Source organism: Halichoerus grypus, chromosome 2 (genome assembly GCF_964656455.1).
Source record: "Halichoerus grypus chromosome 2, mHalGry1.hap1.1, whole genome shotgun sequence".
Lineage (NCBI taxonomy): Eukaryota > Metazoa > Chordata > Mammalia > Carnivora > Phocidae > Halichoerus > Halichoerus grypus.
Window position 1 is genome coordinate 152,468,218 of NC_135713.1, and position 22,314 is coordinate 152,490,531.

The 22,314-nt window shown below is 59.1% G+C and overlaps 1 protein-coding gene across 1 annotated transcript; it reads left to right on the forward strand.

Annotated features, from left to right (window-relative positions):
• Positions 1-900: 900 nt before the first annotated feature.
• On the forward strand, positions 901-15,366 carry GUCY2D (guanylate cyclase 2D, retinal). The gene is made up of 19 exons (XM_036094517.1): positions 901-1,639; positions 1,735-2,039; positions 4,378-4,729; positions 5,077-5,161; positions 5,396-5,498; positions 5,909-6,010; positions 7,225-7,302; positions 8,537-8,746; positions 8,827-8,983; positions 9,453-9,602; positions 10,204-10,352; positions 10,822-10,985; positions 11,089-11,281; positions 11,505-11,679; positions 11,970-12,068; positions 12,197-12,291; positions 12,405-12,490; positions 12,610-12,719; positions 13,288-15,366. The coding sequence occupies exons 1-18, from the start codon at positions 901-903 to the stop codon at positions 12,701-12,703; spliced, it is 3,336 nt and encodes a 1,111-aa protein (XP_035950410.1). The 3' UTR covers positions 12,704-12,719; positions 13,288-15,366.
• The last annotated feature ends 6,948 nt before the right edge of the window (positions 15,367-22,314 follow it).

Here is a 22,314-nt window from a genome sequence, read left to right on the forward strand (position 1 = left end):
AGACTGGTTTGGGTTTGGTCTTATATGGACTTTGCCGGCCAAGGGATGGGGCTTGAACTTGGAGGCCAAAAGTGGAAACAGATGATTGGAGGGAATGAGCCTGAGAGATGCCCACCCCCACCCCCGCGAAACTGATCACCCATGGGCTCATCTTACTGCTTCCCAGGCTGAGCAGGGTTAATGTGGCAGCAGCTTGAAAAGGGGGACCTGCGGCTGCTTTCATCTTGGGTGTAGGGGGGGCCCAGGTTGAGAGGCATGGAGGAGAAAGAGTCCGCTGGTTGCCTGGGGGCCAGGATAGATCCCACTCCAGGGAGGCCCATCCTCCATCAACTCCTCCCTGCCTGATTAAGGGACCCTAATCAGCTTGGGGAGATTAAGGACTCGGGACAGCTGTTCCCACCCCCCACCCCCCCCACCCCCTGCCCTGGGCCGGCCTGGCAAAGGAGACCTGTGGGAGGGCGTCAGAAGGGGGATCTGCCCTGTGACCCCTCACCCGGGGCCTGGGCCCGAGCCCCGGACTTTCCGGTGAGTGGCAAAGGCCCCTCCGCAGGGACTCGGGTCCCTTCTGCCCCAGATGGATCTGAGGAGGGCATGGGCGTGTCTCCACTGACCCCCCGATGGCTCTGGCGGGGGGGGGGGGGGGAGGCAAAAGGGGAACAGGCAGCAGGAGAAGCAGGGGTTTGGGGGGTGGGGGGTGCGGTGGGCTTCCAGGCTAAGCCCTTGATTCCCATAGAGTCGTCCCAGCCCCGGAGGGGGGTGTTGTGGAAATGGATCCACGTCCCGGGTTAGTTGGGCTTTGAGAAACTGGTGGGGTGTGGGGCGTTTGTAGAGAGAGCCCTACGAGAGCTCTGGGGGCCTCGTCCGCTCATCCGGCTCCGTTTCTGCTCCCAGAAGCCGGCGATGAGCGCGTGCGCCCTCCTTGAGGGTGCGCTTCGGGACACCGGGCTCAGCGGCCCCGCGCCGCGGGCTCCATCCCCGCCCCGCGTCCCCCGGGCCCTGCCCTGGCCCCGGCCCCGGCCCCGGCTCCGGCTCCTGCTGCTGCTGCTTCTCCTGCCGCCCTCCGTCCTCTCGGCCGTCTTCACAGTGGGGGTGCTGGGCCCCTGGGCCTGCGACCCCATCTTCGCGCGCGCCCGCCCGGACCTGGCCGCCCGCCTGGCCGCCGCCCGCCTGAACCGCGACCCGGCGCTGGGAGGCAGCCCCCGCTTCGAGGTCACGCTGCTGCCGGAGCCGTGCCGGACGCCGGGCTCCCTGGGGGCGGTGTCCTCCGCGCTGGGCCGCGTCTCGGGCCTCGTGGGGCCGGTGAACGCCGCGGCCTGCCGGCCGGCCGAGATCCTGGCCCAAGAGGCGGGCGTGGCGCTGGTGCCCTGGGGCTGCCCCGGGACGCGGGCGGCGGGCACGACGGCCCCCGCCGGGACGCCCGCGGCGGACGCCCTCTACGCTCTCCTCCGCGCCTTCCGCTGGGCACGCGTGGCCCTGGTCACCGCGCCGCAGGACCTGTGGGTGGAGGCGGGCCGCGCGCTGTCCGTCGCGCTCAGGACCCGGGGTCTGCCCGTGGCCCTGGTGACCACCATGGACCCCTCGGACCTGTCGGGAGCCCGGGAGGCCCTGAGGAGGGTCCAGGACGGGCCCAGAGTCAGTGGTAGGCTCCCCTGCAGGGTGCGGGGAGGGGGGCAGGGCCGCCGGCGGGCAGCCGGGCGCCGCAGTGAGCCGGAGTCTCCGTCGGTCGGTCCGCAGCAGTGATCATGGTGATGCACTCGGTGTTGCTGGGCGGCGAGGAGCAGCGCTGCTTACTGCAGGCGGCAGAAGAGCTGGGCCTGGCCGATGGCTCCCTGGTCTTCCTGCCCTTCGACACGCTCCACTACGCCTTGTCCCCGGGCCCGGAGGCCTTGGCCGCGCTCGCCAACAGCTCACAGCTTCGTAGGGCCCACGATGCAGTGCTCACCCTCACGCGTCACTGTCCCCCGGGAAGCAGCGTGATGGACAGCCTGAGCAGGGCCCAGGAGCACCAGGAGCTGCCCTCTGACCTCAACCTGGAGCAGGTAGAGGGACCAGGGAGGAGGGAAGAGGAGAGGAGAGCGGGGGAAGAGAGCAGGAGATGCCGGAGAGGGGAGAGGAGGATGGAGGCAATGAGAAGTTGACAGGGTCAGTGGAATCAGAGGATGGAGTCAGTGGGAGACAGGAGGATGGCACGAGTAGGGAGAGACTAACTAGCGGCCCCACCTGTTCTGAAGTTTCTTGGGTAATGTAAAGGCTCTGGTCTTGCTTGGGGCATCTTAGTGTACTGGGATTGCTTCTGGACGTGGGCAGTGAGACCTCTCAGGCCCAGCTCCAAGCAGTAGACCCTAGTGAAGTCTACCCTGCAATGCTTGGCAGTCTGCTTCAAAGTAAACCCACCTCCAGCGCAGTCTATAATACACTGCTGGTGTTCTTAAGAGAACAGGAAGGAGGAAGGATGCAGCTCCAATCTCCATGCCCAGTTTAGAAGTGTTTCTTCTGGGGCTTCATCTGGTGGTCATAACTTTTTGAGAGCCTTGACAACTTGTGAGAAGCAGGAAGATCTCTAGGTGGAGCCAGGAGCTCCCATGATCATTGAGATCCGCAGCGTACTCCCGACAACCAGCTAACACCCAGGATTCCCTGAGATTCCAGAATCCCAGTTCAGACCATCTAACTCCATACCAGTCATAGAAAAGAGAGGGGGCTGGAAACCACTAAGATAGAAGGGAGTTTAGATGTCAGTGGGCAGTAAATTAACCACCACAAAGGCCCTACTCAAAGGGTTGAACTTGAGAGATGGCTGTGAGATATCCCCCCCCCCAACACCCCTAGTCTCCTCCAAGAGGATTTGGGGTAGCCAATGGAGAAAGGATGAGAAGAGTCAATAACAAGAGGAGAAAAAGACTCAGTTAGTCACAGTGGTGAAATGGGGTGCGGGGCAGGTGGATGAAGTGATGAAAAAGCGTCTTCAGTTCTCCTTAACTGGCACAACCTTCCACCTAGTTCCCTATGAGACCCCTGGAAGTCACCCTTGATTCCTCTCATCTTCCCCCTAATACACACACACACACACACACACACACACACACACACACACACATCCAGACATCAAGTCCTGTCAGTTTTACTTGGTAAAAGTCATTTGAATCCATCCACTTTCTCCATTCCCACCGCCCCTGCCCTGGGTCAGGCCACAGCCCCTCTGATCTAAATCTTGAAACAGAATCTGCCAAATGGTCTCTACTTCAATGCTTACCTACCCCGGGCCTTTCTCCACCCAACAATCAGTTCAAACTTCAGAAATCGGACAAATCTGACTGTGTCACACCCCTGTTCAGAGCCTCCCCGGGGCTTCTCTCGCCCTGAATAGACGCAGGTCTCTTCAGATGGCTGACCAGGTGTCTTGTCTTCCTCTCTCTTCCATTTTCCTTGAACTTCAACCAGACAGTGCTACTTTGGGTTTCCTAAATGTGCCCTTCTCTTTTGCCTCTGTGCTGCGGGGTGTGCTCTTCCCTCTCTCCTGCCCCTCTTGTCCCCCAGATAATTCTGACTCATCCTCTGAAGGACGGTCACTTCTTCTGGAAGCCTCCTCCTCCTCCACCCTACCCTCACCCATGGCACTGCCTTAGCCTCGGTGTCTGTTTCCCCGACTGGAAGAAAGATTCCTCGGGACAGGGACTCTATCTTATCAAGATCTCAGTATCACCTATTACTTTACACAGTGCCTGGCTCTGGGAGAGATGGGAACCTGGAAAAATAAGCTTGATGAAATGGGGTGATAGCCTTGGGGGAAGAAAAGAAGGAAAAATAGAAGAGAGAAGCCAACCAAAAGATAGGAAAGGAGGCTTTTAGGTGAATGAGAGGTAATGATATGAAAAACATAAGCAGGGCAACCAACAGGAAAGGGGAGAGAGGAGCTGTTGGTGATGGAGCGTAGGAATAACCAGCGGTGAGAAGAGCCTAAGAACCGTGAAAAGAGGGAAGGTCAGCGAGGAAGAGGGGAGAGAAGAGAGCCAATGGGGAGAGAGGAGGAGAGGGTCATTGGGGAGAGAGGAGGAGAGGGCCAATGGGAAGAAAGAGAGAGAGAGGATAGAGCCAATGAGGAGAGAGGAGGAGAGCGCCAATAGGGAGAAAGGAGGAGAGAGCCAATGGGGAGAGAGGAGGAGAGAGCCAATGGGAAGAAAGAGAGGAGAGAGCCAATGGGGAGAGAGGAGGAGAGAGCACCCAGGGACACGGGGAAGCACTAAGGAGGTGTGAAGAGTCTATACACGCGGGGCTTGAGGGCTTGAAAGAAGCAGTGAAAGGCTGGGTGGGCCAGTCAGCCCGCGTCTGTGTGTGGGCGGTGACCCCAAACCCTGAGCCCATCCTCTCCTTCCTCAGGTGTCCCCACTCTTCGGCACCATCTACGACGCGTTCTTCCTGCTGGCGGGGGGCGTGGCGCGGGCGCGGGCGGCCGCGGGGGGCGGCCGGCTGTCCGCAGAGGCGGTGGCCCGCCACATGCAAGATGCCCAGGTGCCCGGCTTCTGCGGGGCCCTGGGAGGAGCCGAGGAGCCCCCGTTCGTGCTGCTGGACACGGATGCGGCGGGGGACCGGCTCTTCGCCACCTACATGCTGGACCCCACCCGGGGCTCCCTCCGCTCGGCTGGGACCCCGGTGCATTTCCCTAGAGGCAGAGGAGCACCTGGGCCCGACCCCTTGTGCTGGTTCGAGCCAGACGTCATCTGCAACGGAGGTGAGGGCGAGCACCCCAGCCCCCACTGGGACGGTCAGCGCGGACCCGCCACAAACTGGTGAAAGAGAGTGAACTCTCGCCCTGTAACTCCTTCCAGGTCCTCCTCAGACCCCTGGCTTGTGCGGACCCTCTCTCTTGCCAAGCCCCCAAAGCCCTCTTGGAACTTTTCTAGCATCCCCAGAGGCTCCCCTCTGCAGAACCCATAGCCTTTCCCTAGACCTCGTTCTGGGCTCCCGTCCACCTTTGCTAGAGCCTCCAGGATTTGACATGACTGCATACCTCGATAGAGAGGGCGCCTCCCGCTGGCCGCGGGGCCCTCAGCGTTCCTCCTCTCACTGCCTCTCCAGGAGTGGAGCACCGCCTCGTCTTTATCGGCTTCCTCCTGGTGGTTGGGATAGGGCTGATGGGGGCCTTCCTGGCCCATTATGTGAGGTGAGTATGGGAGTGAGGCGGGTAGGAGATGAGCTTGGCTCTCCATCTCCCAGAATTGCATCTGGGCAGCAAGGAGAGCAGGCTGAGCCCGTTCAAGAGTGGAAAAAGGGAGGACTGGGGGAGAGGCGGTGCCCCAAGGGGCGGCCGGCCACCCCTGAGCCAACGCTATCCCCTACCTGCCTCCTCTCATGGACTTTGGTCCCCTTTGAGCAGATGACATCCTTTCCCTCCCAGGCATCGGCTACTTCACATCCAAATGGTCTCTGGCCCCAACAAGATCATCCTGACTCTGGACGATATCACCTTTCTCCACCCGCAAGGGGGCAGCACGCGAAAGGTGGGGGAAGCAGGGAGGCAAGGGATCTCTGGCAGGGAGCCCGCTCTCCCAGAGTCCTTCCGTGTATATCTGTTCCCCTGCCTGGGCCAGCCCTCACCTCAGCCCCCACCTGGGAAGGCCTCCTTTCTGGCCTGGCTCCCTCTCAGGTCTGAGTTCTGGGGGTGTGCAATGAGAGTAAGAGCTCCTGTCCCTGCTGCTTCCCTGGGGCAGCGTGAAGCTCCGAGAAAACCAACTTGTTTGTTTTGTAAACTGTAAAGTGCAGTGCAATTGGGAAGTAATGTCATTATCACCTTCCCTAATTAAGAGTTCTTCGCCTCCTCTCTGTAATCCCCAGAACTCAGCCTGACCTCAACCCAGGACTCTAACCCTACAGTATATTTTGATCCCTTGCATTGACCTCTGCCCTCCAGGTGGCTCAGGGGAGCCGAACGAGTCTGGCCGCCCGCAGCACGTCAGACATTCGCAGCGTCCCCAGCCAGCCCTCGGATAGCTCCAACATTGGTCTCTATGAGGTGAGCCTTACCCTGGCCAGGCCCGGCTCTATTCCTGGAGTGGTGTTATATCTTGCAGGCTCCAGAAAATGGTGATAGGAGCCCAGAATGGGCTCTAGGAAGAGGTCATGGGTTCCCCAAAGGGGAGCATCTGGGAATCCTTCCTGCCCCAGGATTCCGCCTTAGCCTTTATCCAGATGCGTGCTCCTCAAAGGCTAATCCCAGTGGCTCAGAGGCTGGAGGCCTGACTGGGGGGGGGGGGGATGTACTGGGCCCATGCAGCCTGGTGTGGCGCACTGAAGCCATCCCCTGCCCTGTCCCCTCAGTGATCCAAGCCTTCAGGTTACCAGAGGATATGGGTCTCCTTGGGAAGGTTGGGGCAGAGGGGCACCTGGGATGTGGTCTCATGGTCACAAAAAGGACATTTCCAGGACATGGATTGTTCGGGGGAGTTTCCAGACAGGGCTGTCCCCAACTCAAGACAGACCCAAGTCTTTGCCCCACCCAGCATTGCCACCCAGTTCAGCTCAAACTCAGGAACAACAAGCCTTAGAGGGGGAAAAAGAAAGTCACAAAAGCGCATTAGGATCTTAACTATGGGTCAGCCAATCTGAACTTGGTGGTATGGGGGCGAAATTGTGAACAGATTCAGAGAGAGCTGTGGGAACTCAGCTAATTAGGAGGGTGGGATGGAGATTTAGAGTTCCCAAGCGTCAGGTCACACAGAGAATGCAGCGGCTCCTACCCCGTCACCTGCGTCCCCGTGAACCAGCCCGACCAACAGCTGAGGACAGGGCGGCTCAGAGCCTGGAGGGGAACTGCCTGTCCTTCGCAGTTTGTCTGTAATAAAAAGCCTGATCTACCCAGACTCCTGACTCCCAGCACAGTGCTCTCTCATGGCAACAGAGGGTGCCGAGGGCTGTGGTCTCAGTGACATGTGTGGTGGTAATGGCTTGCTTAGTAAGGCTGTTGGCAAGCGCATCTGAGGGGGTGAGGACAGCCATGCAAGGGGGGGCTCCCTCCCAGCTAGCTGTGAAGTGGACCCGCAGACCTCAAGCTCCTTGCTCCTGACGCTCTGTGTCACCGGGAAGATGTATCTGCGGCAGGGGGCCAGTGGAAATGTGGGGGCCCTAGGGATCCTCGCCTCCTGGGGTTTTAAGAAACTGAGTTCACACAAAGCAAAAGGAAAGAAAGAAAGAAAGAAGCCGAGTTCACTACTCCCATCTCTGCTCCAGGGAGACTGGGTTTGGTTGAAGAAATTCCCCGGGGATCACATAGCTATCCGCCCAGCAACCAAGGAAGCCTTCTCCAAGGTGAGAGTGGGCCCTCCTCTCTAAAGCAGATTTCTACGCTCTTTCGTAATACTAGTTCTTTCTTTTGGTGTGCTTATCATGATTTGTCATTGTAGGTTCAGTGTGGGTTTGCGTATTTTTTTAAAGATTTATTTATTTATTTTAGAGAAGGGGGGGCAGAGGGAGAGAGAGAATCTCAAGCAGACTCCCCGACTCAGGGCTCGATCCCACGACCGTGAGATCATGACCTGAGCTGAAATCAAGAGTCGGATGCTCCACCAACTGAGCCACCCAGGCGCCCCTCTAGCGTATTTCTTATCTGCCTCACTCACTGGACTGCAAGCTAAGTGAGGGTTTCCCCGGCCCCATCATTGCATGTTTGGCACCCAGCACGGTGTCTGGAACGTTAGAGAGACGTAATAAATGTTTGTTGAGTGAATGACAGAAAGTTAAAAAGGGCTTGAGCGAGGGGGAAGCTGGCAGGCAAGCAGTAGACTGGCTTATTCTGGTCCTTACATCACGCAGCCCTGGCCTGGCCTCCTTCCCTGAGGCCTCGACCGAAGCTCTGTGGCCACAGCTGCAGAGTGACTTAGGGTCAACCGGCTAAATCACCATTCAATGGCAGGCATCTCAGATGAAAGCAAGCCCCTTACTGGACCGAAGGACGGCCGTCACCCGCTAGCCCCTGTTTTCCCAGGCTGCCCAGACTGGGGGGGGGGGTGCTGTCCTCCTCTGGGACCACAGCTCGACTGCTCAGTCTCTCCTTCTCTAACCTGGGGAGGCTGGGAGTCTCAGACATTTCTGACACAGTGACAGAACCAAGCAAGGCGGCCCTGAGCCATCACCCGCACAGCCATTTCTGGTGCTTTCTTTGAAAACAGTGAGGCTTCTTCCTGGTTCTCTCTGCAAGGGCTGTCACATCAGAAGGGGAGAGTGCTGGTGCTGGGGGCTTCTCCATGGAGTGTTTCCCCCTAAATCCAGGCAGTTCAAAGTCTTACCGGAACCTGCCTGGGTCCTGGTTCCCCCCGCAAGGTTGTCTTTTCAGTCCTAACTTGAAGCTAAAGCCTGCTAAGCATCTGAACCGGGGAGACGTGATCTGCGGAAGCAAGCCTCTCTCCACGCCCCACGGACCTTTCCATCCACCATTCTTATCCCATCTTCCGAGTTGGGACACTCAGAAACAGGCCTGAATAATAGGTCTCCTCCTCACGTTGCTTCCAGGGCAGAAAATGCCCGTTCACTTTCTCCCTCCCAGCTCCGGGAGCTCCGGCAGGAGAACGTGGCCCTCTACCTGGGGCTCTTCCTCGGCGGCGGCGGAGCGGGTGGCTCGGCGGCCGCGGGGGAAGGCATGCTGGCTCTGGTCTCAGAGCACTGCGCCCGGGGCTCCCTCCACGACCTCCTCGCCCACAGAGACATCAAGCTGGACTGGATGTTCAAGTCCTCCCTCCTCCTGGACCTCATCAAGGTGTGTGGGGTGCGGGTGTGGCGGGGAGGACAGGTCAGGGAGCCGCGGGGCTGAGGCCGCCTTCCCTCCCACCCCTCCAGGGAATGAGGTATCTGCACCATCGAGGCGTGGCCCACGGGCGGCTTAAGTCACGGAACTGCGTGGTGGACGGGAGGTTCGTGCTCAAAGTCACGGACCACGGCCTCGGGCGACTGCTGGAAGCGCAGAGGGTGTTAGCGGAGCCTCCCAGCGCTGAGGGTAGGATTCCTGGCTGCCTCCCGCGCGCGGAAGCGCATCCCCCAGGATTCCCATTATTTCCAGGGTCCCTCCACCCCTCCCTCCGCCTTCGCATGCTCTCCATTCCACCGCCACTGGACGTGGCTGCCACCACGGAAAAGGTCTTGTGACTTCTGAGATGCGAAGGGTGGGCTCTGTGATTGGGGAGGTGGGGGCTGGCTGGGGGCGTGGCTTGTGCCTGAAGGGCGGAGTCTCCTCTGAGCTCTGCTGGGTCTGAAGGGCGGAGCCTATTTGTGAGGACCCCGCTTTCTCTGGGACCCGCGTTGGTTTTCTGGTAGTTTTATCTGGGGGGTAGCTGCAGGTAGCGAGGCCAGAGTCCGCCTGGGGGCTGGTGAGTGGGTGCGAGCCTGGCCTTCCTGGTTAGGGTGGGGGTCTGTCCCCGGCGCCCCCAATGCCCTCCGCTTGCCCACGCCCCCTTCCCCGACCCCAGACCAGCTATGGACAGCCCCGGAGCTGCTTCGCGACCCGGCCCTGGAGCGCAGGGGGACGCTGGCTGGTGACGTCTTCAGCCTGGGCATCATCATGCAGGAGGTCGTGTGTCGCAGCGCCCCCTATGCCATGCTGGAGCTGACTGCCGAGGGTACGCCGCCCCTCGCCTGGGCCTTTGGGCTAGGAAGGCAGGCTGCCGTGAGGCAGAGCCTCGCCAGCCCCAGCCTCTTTTCCCGAAGGCCCGGAGCTGAGGCTTAATTATGGGGGCCTCCCTTATGTGGGTCTGAAGGGTCAGGGCAGTGGAGAGCCAAGCATCGGGATGGACGGGGCGGCTCTTAGACGCGCAGACTTCAGTGGTTGCCTCTGTCCTCGTCCTGGCCCCAACCTGCTCCTCCAACTGAGGGAGCAGGCTCCTCTCTGGTTCTTAGGTGCCCCAGGGAGGGAGCAGTGTTGGGAGAAGGGGGTGTAGAGCAGTCGGATCTGGTTCAGATCCTTGATCACCCCAACCTGATCACCCCAACCCTCCCTCTTGTTATGTGCAGTAGCTGTTAGGTTCTGCCTATCACCTCTTACTGCCCCCTGTCCCCCAGGGTTCAAGATCTTTTTGTTGCTCCAGCAACCCCCTCCTTCACTACACTTTCCCACCTACCGAAGCTCTGATTTAAAGAACCCCCGTCCAGTGTCCCCATCTTGAGCTTCAGCAATCAGGCCAGAGTCAGAAGTGGCTTCTCTTGGCCCCCTTATGCCTCCAGAAGTGGTGCAGAGGGTGCGGAGCCCCCCTCCACTGTGTCGGCCCTCTGTGTCCATGGACCAGGCGCCCATGGAGTGCATCCAGCTGATGAAGCAATGCTGGGCAGAGCAGCCAGAACTTCGGCCCTCCTTGGACCGCATCTTCGACCAGGTCAGGGACTGGGATTGGGGCTAGGGCTGCGCTGGCCACGTGTCAGCAACCTGGGGAGGCTTCCAGAAGGCAGGCTAGCAGGATCTCTGATCTCCAGGCTATCTCCCAAAGGGGTAGTCTGAGGACTGGGATTAGGTGGGGGCAGCGTGAGAACAGGGGCTATGGAGGCCTTTGGAGCGGGAGACAGAGCTCTGGGTGGGAGAAATGTTTGGCACCGTGTGGCAGAAAGACCCTTGGCCTGGGAGTCCAAAGGCTGGGCTGGTTCCAGTGCCTTGACAATTACTAGCTGAGAGTAGCTGACCTCGGAGAACCCCCATTTCCTGTCCGTCTCCTGATAATGTGTGAAAACACAGGGCCTGGCATCCCCGGGCGGTAGGGGGTGGTTGATGAGTAAAAGATGAACGGGGAGGGGGGGTGGCACACAAGGGTCACGGCAGCCCAGGTCCCACCAGCTTTCTCCTCCTGCTAGTTCAAAAGCATCAACAAGGGCCGGAAAATGAACATCATTGACTCGATGCTGAGGATGCTGGAGCAGTACTCCAGTAACCTGGAGGACCTGATCGGGGAGCGCACAGAAGAGCTGGAGCTAGAGAAGCAGAAGACCGACCGGCTGCTCAGGCAGATGCTGCCACTGTGGGTGCCTGTGGGCGGGAGGGGGGCGGGGGGGGGCAGTGGGAATAGCGGGGATGCAGCCCGTCTGGCGTGTCTGGGTAACCCCGCCACCCGCCATCCCTAGTTCCGTGGCCGAGGCCCTGAAGATGGGGACACCTGTGGAGCCCGAGTATTTTGAGGAGGTGACGCTCTACTTCAGCGACATCGTGGGCTTCACCACCATCTCAGCCATGAGCGAGCCCATCGAGGTGGTGGATCTGCTCAACGACCTCTACACGCTCTTCGACGCCATCATCGGCTCCCACGACGTCTACAAGGTGGGGTGTGCGTGGGTGGGGGGGCAAAGCACCCTTCAGCTTCACCAGCCCCCAGCCCACTTGCCCCAGTCCTTCGAAGCCCTCTGTCCCTTCTGCCAGCTCCGCAGGTTGGAAGCCTCCCCCGGATCCCTGCACTAACCCCCGTTGAGGTCCCCCGACAAGGGACAATGGCTTTGGGGGAGAGGGATGCTCGGAACTGAAGCCGCACGACCCCTTCCCTCAGGTGGAGACAATTGGGGACGCCTACATGGTGGCCTCGGGGCTGCCCCAGCGGAACGGGCAGCGGCACGCAGCCGAGATCGCCAACATGGCTCTGGACATCCTCAGCGCCGTGGGCTCCTTCCGAATGCGCCACATGCCCGAAGTGCCCGTGCGCATCCGCATCGGCCTGCACTCGGGTAACTCCCGGGCCCTCGCGCCCGCCCGCCCCGCGGGGGCCCGGCTCCGCAGTCCAGAGACAGGACGCCCACTCACGGAGTGGGGGGTGGCGGTGGGGGGACGTGTGTGGGAGCCGCCTCTGCCTACCAGCGCCCCCGTTGTGGCTGAGAGGTACCCTTGAGAGTGTTGCCTGGGGAGCGGGTGGAGCTGATGGGGTGCCAGCGTCCCCCGAGGTGCTAGGTGCCCCCCAGCCGCCAGCACGGCCATCCGCAGCCCAGGCCCCAGCCGCCCACCCTGTGCGTCTCCGCAGGCCCGTGCGTGGCGGGCGTGGTGGGCCTCACCATGCCGCGGTACTGCCTGTTTGGGGACACGGTCAACACCGCCTCGCGCATGGAGTCCACGGGGCTGCGTGAGTGGGGCGGGGGCGGGCGGGGCTGGGCTGGGCGGCGACTCACTGAGCAGCGGGGGAACGGCTAGGGAGGTGGGGTGCACGCGGGAGGGGAGTCCCGAAATCCCCGCGCCCCCCTGTCATCCCAGCTTACCGTATCCACGTGAACGTGAGCACCGTGCGGATTCTCCACGATCTGGACCAGGGCTTCCAGACCGAGGTGCGGGGCCGCACCGAGCTGAAGGTGAGGCTAGGCCCCGCCCCGGCCTGGACCCAGGCCGGGTTCCACTCAGACCTCCAGATCCACCCGCCCTCCCCCCAGCCCCCTAAGTGCTCCCCTCCCCCGTGTTTCCCCAGGGCAAGGGCGCTGAAGACACCTACTGGCTGGTGGGCAGACGCGGCTTCAACAAGCCCATCCCACAACCGCCCGACCTGCAACCGGGGTGAGGAGCCGGCCTCCCGCCCCCTTCACGCCTTCTCCGGGTCTCCTGCGGGTCTCCTGCGGTGCCTGACCCCGCCCTCCCACTCCCCCTCCCTGAAGCTGCCGCCCTCTCTACCGCAGGGCCAGCAACCACGGCATCAGTCTGGAGGAGATCCCCCTGGATCGGCGACAGAAGCTGAAGAAGGCGAGGCCGGGCCTGTTCTCTGGGAAGTGAGGCCCAACCCACACAGGTGCTGCCCTTCTGCTCCCAAGCCCAGCTGCCAGTCTCCTCTCAGACTCCGGGGTGGGGTGGGGGGCTACCCACCTCTGGGAGATGCTTTCTGGGGAACAGGCACCTCTTCCCCAGCCTTAGGGCCTAGTGGCCTAGCCCTGCCTGCTGAACTTCCCACCCAAGCCGGATGTCCCCATCCCTGGTCTGACCGAGTGAGCCCAGGCTCGTTCCTAAACCCGGGGATTTTCCCTGGGAGGGAAGCACCAGCTGCAGGGATTCTGGTTCAGTAGGTCTGGAGTGGTCCAGGAATCCAGACTTGAGAACCCCTGTACACATGACCCGAGACCTCTCCTCGGACCCCCCCACTGCATTAACCAGGCATCCCTGCCAGGCTGCACAAGAGACCACTCTAGGGAGCAGCATTCGGCAGAGGACAAGATGAACGCTGTCTCTAGAGTTCTGTCAGGGCAGAAGCCCTGCCCTCTACCTTCCTTGAAAAAACTTTGATCCATGACCTTCCCCTTCCTAGGTGAACCCCCGTGACCCCTTTTCACGATTTGCCTTTGACACACTCCTCTTTCTCTCAGGAGTATTCCGGAAGGTCCTTTTCCTGAAAGTTGCTGCTATAGGTGACCAAAAGTCTGGCTAATAATCAGTGGCTTCTCGCCAGCTCTGCCTCAAAGGATTCTGGGCCTTTACAGGAGCTGGTTGCAAACCCGCTGTGTGACCTCGGGAAAGTTTCATGCGCTCTCTGGGCTTGGGTTCCCCCTCCGTGATGAAATAAGGAGAGGCCTGGGTGGTTTCCGCACTCCCCTGCTCTGACAGCTAAGCATCAGCGTGGTTGGCCTGGGGATACAGGCCACTGGGCTTGGGGCCTCCAGCCCCAGTGACTCAGCCCTTCAGGAGAGGTTGGGGTGGGGATTCTCCACTTTCTAGGCCAACCCCCCCCAGGCCCCAGGAAGGAGGGTCTGGGATTGGCTGCCCCAACCCCAGAGGTGGGGGGAGGAGACCTCCTGTTCCTCCAGAGCAGGGTTGTCCAGTGGCCTGAGGATTAGTCTCTGTTTAGCTTCCAGCATCCTTCCCTTCATCCCCCCCCCGCCCCCACCCAGTCAGGAACCGGCTCCTTCCTCGGGCACAACCATGACTTGCCCAAGTGCAGAGAAAAGCCGGCTTCAAGGCTTTGGGTAAAGGAAGGGAAACAGGCTGCACCAAACCTTTACTAACCAGAACCCCTAAGGAGTCGTAGTTTTCCCTGCGTGGTTGGTGGGCCAGGAGCAGTGACAGCTGCTAGAAATGCAGACTCTCGGGCCCAGACCTGAAGCAAATCAGAATCGGCATTTTAACGAGCTCCCTCCGAGTGTTTCTGTGCACTTGAACGTCAGCGAATCGTGTCACTACGTGATCCTAAGAATCCCTAAGATTTCATAGAAACCAACCCCGAGACTTGTTTTGTCTGGGCTCTGGGGTAGTTTTGTTTTGAGCTTACATTTAGAAATGTTAGGGCTTCGCTCTTCCGTTCTAATGGTCCCCGCCCCTCACTTGAGCTCAGGACTCGGGGAGTAGCTGCTGGTGGGATCCCAGGAGCTCCCGGCGCTGGTCTGGCCTGGCTTGTGAAATCCACAAGCTCTGTAGTCCTCCCACCCCCCTTCCTAAAGGCTGAGAATGAATGAGTAAGAAATCTAAAATCCAGCACTTGTAGCTTCTGGTTACTTGAGGTGGTGCTGCTAGAATGAGTAATTTAGCGCAATTTAAAAAACTTTTTTTTTTTTTAAAGATTTTATTTATTTATTTGACAGAGACACAGCGAGAGAGGGAACACAAGCAGGGGGAGTGGGAGAGGGAGAAGCAGGCTTCCCGCAGAGCACGGAGCCCGATGCGGGGCTCGACCCCAGGACCCTGGGATCCTGACCTGAGCCGAAGGCAGACGCTTAACGACTGAGCTACCCAGGCGCCCCTAAAAAACGTTTTAAATGGAGTCTGGAGATGATGAGTTAAAGTTTAAAAAAAAAAAAAACCCCAGATGTGCGCGCATGCGTGCGCACGCAGTATTTTTTAAAAAATTATGTACATTCTTAAATATCTCTTCAGATTTTCTCTGTACTTGGGTCCCGGGGATTGAGGGCAGGCCACATTGCTGGCACAGGGCTTGACAATGTGACTCAAGCCCTCACTCCCCTGTCCCTTCCCAGGCCTCCCCCTCCCTGCCCCCAGAATCCCCCACTTCCAACCTTTCTCTCTCCTTCCATCCCACCTGTGAGGATGGCCTGTGATTCAAGGGAGCCTCCAGGCAGAGTTGACCCAGGATTACCGGATTACACGCAAGAAGACTAGCATGGGCAGGCTGGGGCAGGAAGTCCTAGGGGAGGAGGAGCTTGGGCCCAAATCCAGTTTAGGGTAGAGGTGGAGGCAGCAGGGCTGAGCAGGTCCCTTCCCGCCTTCACCTCTGCCTTGTCCGGAGACCTGAGTGGGCAGATGTGACCCGGGAGGAGCCTGTAGAGGTCGAGAGAGCGGAGGCCCAGCCCAGAGCTCACAGAGCCGGTGAGAGAAGGGCTGGGAAGGTCGAGGCACAGTCTCCCCATTTCTGTGGAAACTTCCTTCCTGGGCCCAATCAGTGTCCTAGAGCCCCGCTCCCCACCGGCCTCCAGCCCCGCTCACCTGCTCACCCCTGTGGTTCCTGGGACGCGGGCAGCCCCAGCCCCGAGAGCACCTGGCTTGGCCATCAGGCTCTCCCCACCCTCAGATGTGTTTACACTACCTCTGCTGGCTGGCCTGCGCCGGGGGCCCCCACGTGGGGCTGTCCTCGCCTTCGGGGTGGCTCTGTAGCCCCGACCCGTGATGGCCAGCAGGGCCCTCCCGCAGCTGTTGCTGCTTCCGTCCCGTAGCTGCGACTCCACATCATGTCCCGGGGCTCACTCGGCGCCTTTTCTCTGCTGCTCCTCAGGGTCGGGGCCCTGCTCCCCATCCCCAGCTGCAGTGGGCCCCAGGCACCCCGCTTTGGGGGAATCTGTGACGCTGCATCATGGGGGCCTGTGGTCACTGGGACCTTCTGGACTGTGTGCTGTGGACGCCAGGCCGTGTGCCACGGTGCTGGGTCCTGGGAGGGTGAGGGCTGAAATAAAGGCGAGCTTTCTTCCGTGCCACGGTTTGAGAACGTTTGGGCCTGGACGGTCCGAAAACCCCTTCCCTGCGGCGTTCGAACCTGGCGTTTCCCGGGATGGCTTCAGGTAGGGGTGAGTCTCAGCGATGGCCGAGGCAGAGGGAGGTGAGCTGAGGCCCACAGCTCCCCCAGCAACTACTCTGCTCAGGGGGTCTGCTCTGAGGGGACAAAGCAGGGAAGCCTCAGGCTTTTCAGGTTTCTAGAAAAGACCAGGGGCCCTGAGGCTCTGGAAAAGGGTGGTGTGGCCTCATCCCTGGGTCGCAGGCAGGAGAGGGGAAGGAAGACAGGAGCAGAGCTGTTCTGTGACCAGGCCGCAGGGGAGCCAGAGCCCAAGACTAAAGGAACGGGGCCCACGAATGTAGAAACTGAGGCCCTTTCATCTCTGGGCAGGACTTCACAACTCACATCCCGCCTCTCACCCCTCAAGAGCCTGCCACTGGGGCAGAAGAGACTGCCCCCAAGCCACCAGGGGGTGACCGGCCCATTGGTCGTCCCTTGTCTCTCAGCCCTACGTCCCGGCCCCAGGCCTGACGTTTCTGACATGACAACTCGAGATGGGCATCGGTGGCTGTAACTTCCTGGCGTCCCCAGTGTCCGTGGAGCTGACCCCAGACCTCCCCCCTCCAGTCACTGCATCCCTCTGCTGGAAGCTGAGTGAAGAAGCTGCCTGTTTTCTCTGGGGTTACTGAGAGGGCAGGACGCGGGGCCGTCCGAGACACAGGGCATCGCTGACAGAGGGGCGGCGTGGCCTCTGCCCCTCGCTGGGCCTAAGGCCGGATTGGCTGTTTGAACACTGTGGGCTAGTTGTTGGCTTAAGCCAGACTGGATTCGGTGTTGTTCTTTGCAGTCCTAAGTGTCCTCAGAAGGCTGATGGTGCGGTGGGGGGGTTGGACTGGTTTAACAGGAAAGAAAAGAAGAAACTGCTGGCTTGGGAGGGAGGCAGGGAATGCAGGCTGAGTGACCAGGAGGAGACAGCCTCCAAGCGGGACTCCAACAGTCAGCCAGCGCCTTTCCCTGCCCTCTGACTGGTGCTGAAAATTCCAGTTCCGGGAACCCAACCCAGGGAAAGGCTAGCACCTGAGGGGAGAACATGCACACAGCCTTGTAGCCTCATCTGGACTCCCGTGCTGACCCGGCAGCTGGAAGGTGGAGGAGCCTCCAGGTCCGACCTCAGAGCCAAGGCCTGTGAGACTGGTGCTCCCAGCTCAGAGCAGTGCTAGCAGTTGATATCCTCAGGAATTCAGTGACTAGACTTGGACAGGCAGGCTGGGGTGGGGCGGGTGGCGCCCCTGCTCCCGGAGTGTGGAAGGAAGTAGAAAATGGGGGGAAGGACAGTTGTGACATCTGGGATCCTTTGGTTCCCCGCAGGGCAGGGCTTGCTTCTCAGCCTAGAGACTTGCCCTTCCAAACTAAAGCCATTCTGCCACCTCCACCCAGGACATTGACCTCACCACCCATCCCTGAGCCTGTGCCTTTGGCCCCGGGACTCAGAGAAGGGCATGCTGTTTACCCATTCTGCTCACAGGGACGCTGATCCCGCCATTCACAAAGCATATCCCCACGTTCTGTCTTTAATCCTCGGACGACCCATTTTCCACACATGAAAAGTGAGGCTCCCAGCCATGAAATGAACCCGTCCAAGGCCACATGTCTGACAAATCTGGAGATCAGGAAGCAAAGCCAGGAGTTCAGGCTCTGGGCCTTGGGCTGCCTCTCCAGGGTGCAGCAAAGAGACTTACCTTACAGGCAGTCCTGCTTCATGTCTCTTGACGGTTTTTGGCAAGAGCGCGATTTCACCTCCAACGTCATTGTCTGTGTAATCCGATGATTAAAGAGTTTTAACTCGGCGGGATATGAACATGAACCCATTATACATTTCTCCAATCAGTGCCTTCAAAAGGCCGGTCCAGTTGAGAACTCCAATCTCCCATCTGCTGGAAACGTTGGCTCCTGACTGCGCAGGTCAGGGACCTGGGGGGTGTGGGTGGGCTTTGGGGTACATGTCTGTCCCTTTCCCTGCTCCCCCAAATGTGGCTCCTTGGTCAGGAGGGAAGGGTCATGGGGGCATAATTGGATCCTAGGACCCCTGTTCCCTCACTCTTCGAGGGGGGAATACAGAGGAAGCTTAACTAGTCACCTGTCGGGGAAGCCTCCCTGGTCTCACTTCGGCACCGAGGCTGCTGACACCAGCTGGGGGCACCATCCCTCCCCACATGCATGTGCAGGGGTGAGCTCACCACAAAGCTAAGAAAATGCAAACTTCATGGTCCCTCCTTACCTGCACAAGCCCCTTCCAAGCCTGCTGACCCAATTTCGTATTCTTTTTCTTAAAGAGGGCCTTCAAAATGGGATCAGCTCGATGTCTCCACAACATTTGGATCTGTCCTGGATGTGGTCCCTTGGGGGTTGGGATCCGCTTCCCCCATACCTTCTTCATCACTGAAGACCCCTCAGAAAGCAAAGCTATGTTTCCTTTCCTTCTTTTTTTAAAGATTTTATTTATTTATTTGAGAGAGAGACAGAGAGAGAGAGCAGGAGGGGAGGCGCAGAGGAAGAGGGAGAAGCAGGCTCCCCGCTGAGCAGGGAGCCCGATTCAGGGATCGATCCCAGGACCCTGAGATCATGACCCGAGCTGAAGGCAGACGCTTCACTGACTGAGCCACCCAGGCGCCCAGCAGCCATGTTTTCCTATAGGCCAACAGTGCCAGGCACCCCCACGATCTTGTCTGGGGACGAGAGCCCCTCGGGTGTCCCCTGGCTGCCTGGGAAGCCCGGACAGCCCCAAGCTTTGGCTCGCCCTGTGCCCTCTGTCCTCCACCTTGAGGAGCCGCGGGAACTGTCCTCCTCCTCACACTCTCAGGCCACAGGAGACCGGGCTGGGGGTGGGGGGGGAGGGCAACCCTCAGCCCAGATGCCATATCCCACCAACTCCTCCCCCCACCCCCACGCCTCTGCTGGCGGCCTGGGGAGCAGGGGTTTGGCGGGAGCCAGTTGCTCAAACTCTCAGGCAGCCCTTGGGATGGGAATACAAGGGAGGGGAGCCGAGCCAACTGTTGGCCTCTCTCTGTAGGATGCGGGTGACTTAGTACTTCATGGTGTCAGTTGCAGCCACTGTTTCCACGGCCACGGGAGAAGTTCACCCGACATCTTATTACGGCACGTTATGAGTGGGTTACACCCCTCGCTGCAGAGCTTATTGCCAAACACCGCTTCTTAGTGCCGGACAACATGAACTTCCGTTAGATACCACAAAATTCTCATGATTTTCCCACTGCGGCTAAATGGCCATCTACTTGATTACAATGTGCTCCCGACTGCAAGGTCAGCAAAGGGCTCTTCCTTCCAGTCTCCCTCATCATCCAAACCACCAAGTCAAGCAAAGATATGTTCATAACCACCTAACTCGGGGCGCTGCCCCACCCCTACACTCCACTAGCACATCAGCTCCCCAGCCCTCTCTCAGTCCTGACACTCCTGCTCCCAAGTCATGTGGCTCCTTCCCAACAACTTCCCTGTGACTACGATCAACGAATTCGTCTGATTTGGGGTCACATGGGTTCTCTTCCATGTTGTTGGCAGGTCCTCCACCTCAGTCCCTGAAGTCACCTCCTCTAGGGCTTAGCCTTAATCCCAGGATGGAGGGACACCCAGAACTCTTGCCTCAGTCTTCACCAGGGCAGCTGGTGGCCCCAGGTGAAACAAGGCCTGGGGGATTGTGAAGTGACCTTAAGGCCTGCAGCAGAAGGCTCCAGACCAACTTTGGCAGGCCCTGAAAGGGAAAGAGGAGAGACCCAGTACTGAGCGCTTCATCCTCAACACTGGCCCCAAGTCATGGAAGCCTTTCGGGCCCTTGGAGAAGAGATCCAACCTGGTCTCCATCTAGGTGGCTTCCTGGGACCTGGTGCCCAAGCACAGGGCAACGGCCATATATACTGAGGTGGTTGGACTGGATGATCATGAAACATCTCAAGACCAGAGCCCATCCCAGAAACTGGTCCTTCCAGGAGCCACTGCCTTCCAGAAAAAGGCCAGAGGACACACCCTATGATAACATGGCTGTCTAAAATGTTCCTTCAAGAACTAGAAAGGAGGCAGCATCAGTAGATATATTAGCTTTTTTTGTTTTTTAAAAAGGGAGAAATTTTTGCCCATTGACAGCTGATGGGTGGGAATGCGTGGAGAGGGAGTCACTGGAAGGGGGGACCAGGGGGAGCCAGGCTTCTGTGTCTGGCAGGGGAGATCCAGGCCCAGGAGAAGGGGTTCCCTTGGATGGGAGGAGGGGAAGCTCTTGTAAGAGAATTAGAGCAAGACAGGATGGGCCTGGGAGCAGGTACATTTGGGGACTTTCTGGAAATCGCCATTGGAGTTTTCTGTTTTCTCAATAAAATAGGGAGTGAGATCATCTTTGGAGCAGGTAGGGGAGGAAGGAAGGAGCACTGTTTTACTGGGCGCTTCCTATATGCCAGAAACTATATACTAAGCACTTTACTCATGAAAGTTCATTTAGTATCGTCAACAACCTTATGAATCAGATACTATTATAACTCCCTTTTATCAACACTAACGTTAAGGCTCTGAAAAGTGATATGACCTACCTAAGGTCACCTGGTTATTTTTAAGATTTATTTATTTATTTATTTGAGAGAGAGCATGAGTCAGGGTGAGGGGGGCACCCAGAAGAAGATAGAGACGAGAGTCTGAAGGCAGGGCTTGATCCCAGGACCCTGAGATCATGACCTGAGCCAAAGGCAGATGCTTAACCAACTGAGCCACCCAGGTGCCCCGGTCACCTGGTTATTAAATAATAGTCAGGATTATAATTTTCCCAAGGTCCTAAACTCTATGCTGTTAATAAAGAAGCAAACACCGATGGGACCAAATCCCTGAAGAAATGGAAACAGCTTTAGAGAGTTGGGGGTCCAGCCTCTTCCTCCAAGTAGGAGTAAGAGGTGCAGTCTGCCAGTGTTCGCTGGGAAGAAGAGTCTGCCAAAGATCCCTTCCTGTGTCCTCCGTGTGGTCAGGGATGAGGATGGCCACGTGTCTGCCAGTAGTAGCAAGAGGAGGGGGATGAGGAGTGAGGTGAAGATTTGAGGTGATTCTGGTGAGTGTGGGGTCAGAGAGGAAGCTCAGGAGGAAGGAAGTCTGTATAGAATCGCAGATCCTCCAGGGTCCAGAGTCCCTGAGTGTGGAGACCTTAAGGAAAGCACCACTCTCAGACCTTGAGAACCCAGCATGCAGTGAAGCAGGAGAGGAACAGACCAAATAGCACGTGGACAGGAGGGGTCACTGCAGGGCTGGGGAGGGAGGGGAGGAAGGTGCTGGTGGGAAGTAGGGTTGGGCCAGAGGCAGTGCTGGGGGCCAGTTCAGGTTCTGCTGGAGGTTAGGGCCACTTCCTCCCCACACCAGCCAGAGCAGATTGGGATTTCGGATGACTTGGATTTGTCAGTTCGGAAAACGCGTAAAGCAACCACCAGAGAGCTGAGGGCCACCGGCCTTTCACCCAGAGTCCTGACAGGTGCGGAGGCCCATGATGCACGGCTATTTGCTCTCGTGTGGCCCGGCAGTCCCACCGCAGGGGCCAGGAAGGGGGACGGAGCTCAACCAGGGCATCTGGTACAAGGAGGGCTGGCAGGAGGACTGCAGCTGTTGGCGAGACAGTAGTTCTCCTTCGGCCTCCGTCACACTCAACCTCTTCCACCACCTGCCCACCAGCAGTGGTGGCCGTCAGCCCCCTCGCACAGCAGCGAGGAGCTGACGGTGGAACCAGAGCAAGGGAACCCCTTCTCCAGGTTGTGTCAGCACCTCCGGGCTAGACGTGGCAGTTGCATGCCCTCCAAGCCCACACCCAGGGTCACCCCAGGGAAATGGCTGCAAGCACAGCCCCTGCGGAAGGGCAGCCATGGGCCAGCCACCTGTGTGGGGGGGGGGGGGGCGTGGCCCTCCTCGTCCAGCCCCAGCTGATTGGATCAGGCATCACCACCTGACTCAAGCCCAGCCACGCCATTGGTTGATGGGTAACTAATGAGGCACCCTGGTACAAAAAGAGGAATTGGGCCAATTGGATTCTCCCTCTTGGAAACAGGAACAGGGATGTGCGGAGTGAATGGAGGTGCTCGGCGACAGGGCTGAAGTTAGAAGGACGAGGGGAGAAGGGGAGAAGGGGGGAGGGGGTAGAATCAGGTCAATATGGGGTCGTGGTACACAAAAGATAAGAGGCAGGAAAAGAGAGAGGAATGAGGAGTGGAGTCACAGAGACAGCTGTGCCTCCAGGAAGGAGGTCGAGACCCCCCAGACTGGCCCGGATTCCGAGGGACCGGGGGCCCTAAGCTCCTCCGGCCTCTTTCACCTGAGCCCCTGTGAGCAAGCGCCCTCCACTCAACCCAGCTGTCTGCAGCAGCTGCACAGGCCTCTACTCCCACCTCGGAGAACCTGCCGACCAGAGCCACTCTCCCATAGG

What these genes read in the sequence shown, in the direction of transcription:
- GUCY2D (XM_036094517.1), top strand. Translation starts at nt 901, where the DNA reads ATGAGCGCGTGCGCCCTCCTTGAGGGTGCGCTTCGGGACACCGGGCTC. An exon ending in TTCCTGGCCCATTATGTGAG is followed by an intron (nt 5,162 to 5,395) that starts GTGAGTATGGGA and finishes TTTCCCTCCCAG; the next exon opens with GCATCGGCTACTTCACATCC. An exon ending in GGGGCCGCACCGAGCTGAAG is followed by an intron (nt 12,292 to 12,404) that starts GTGAGGCTAGGC and finishes GTGTTTCCCCAG; the next exon opens with GGCAAGGGCGCTGAAGACAC.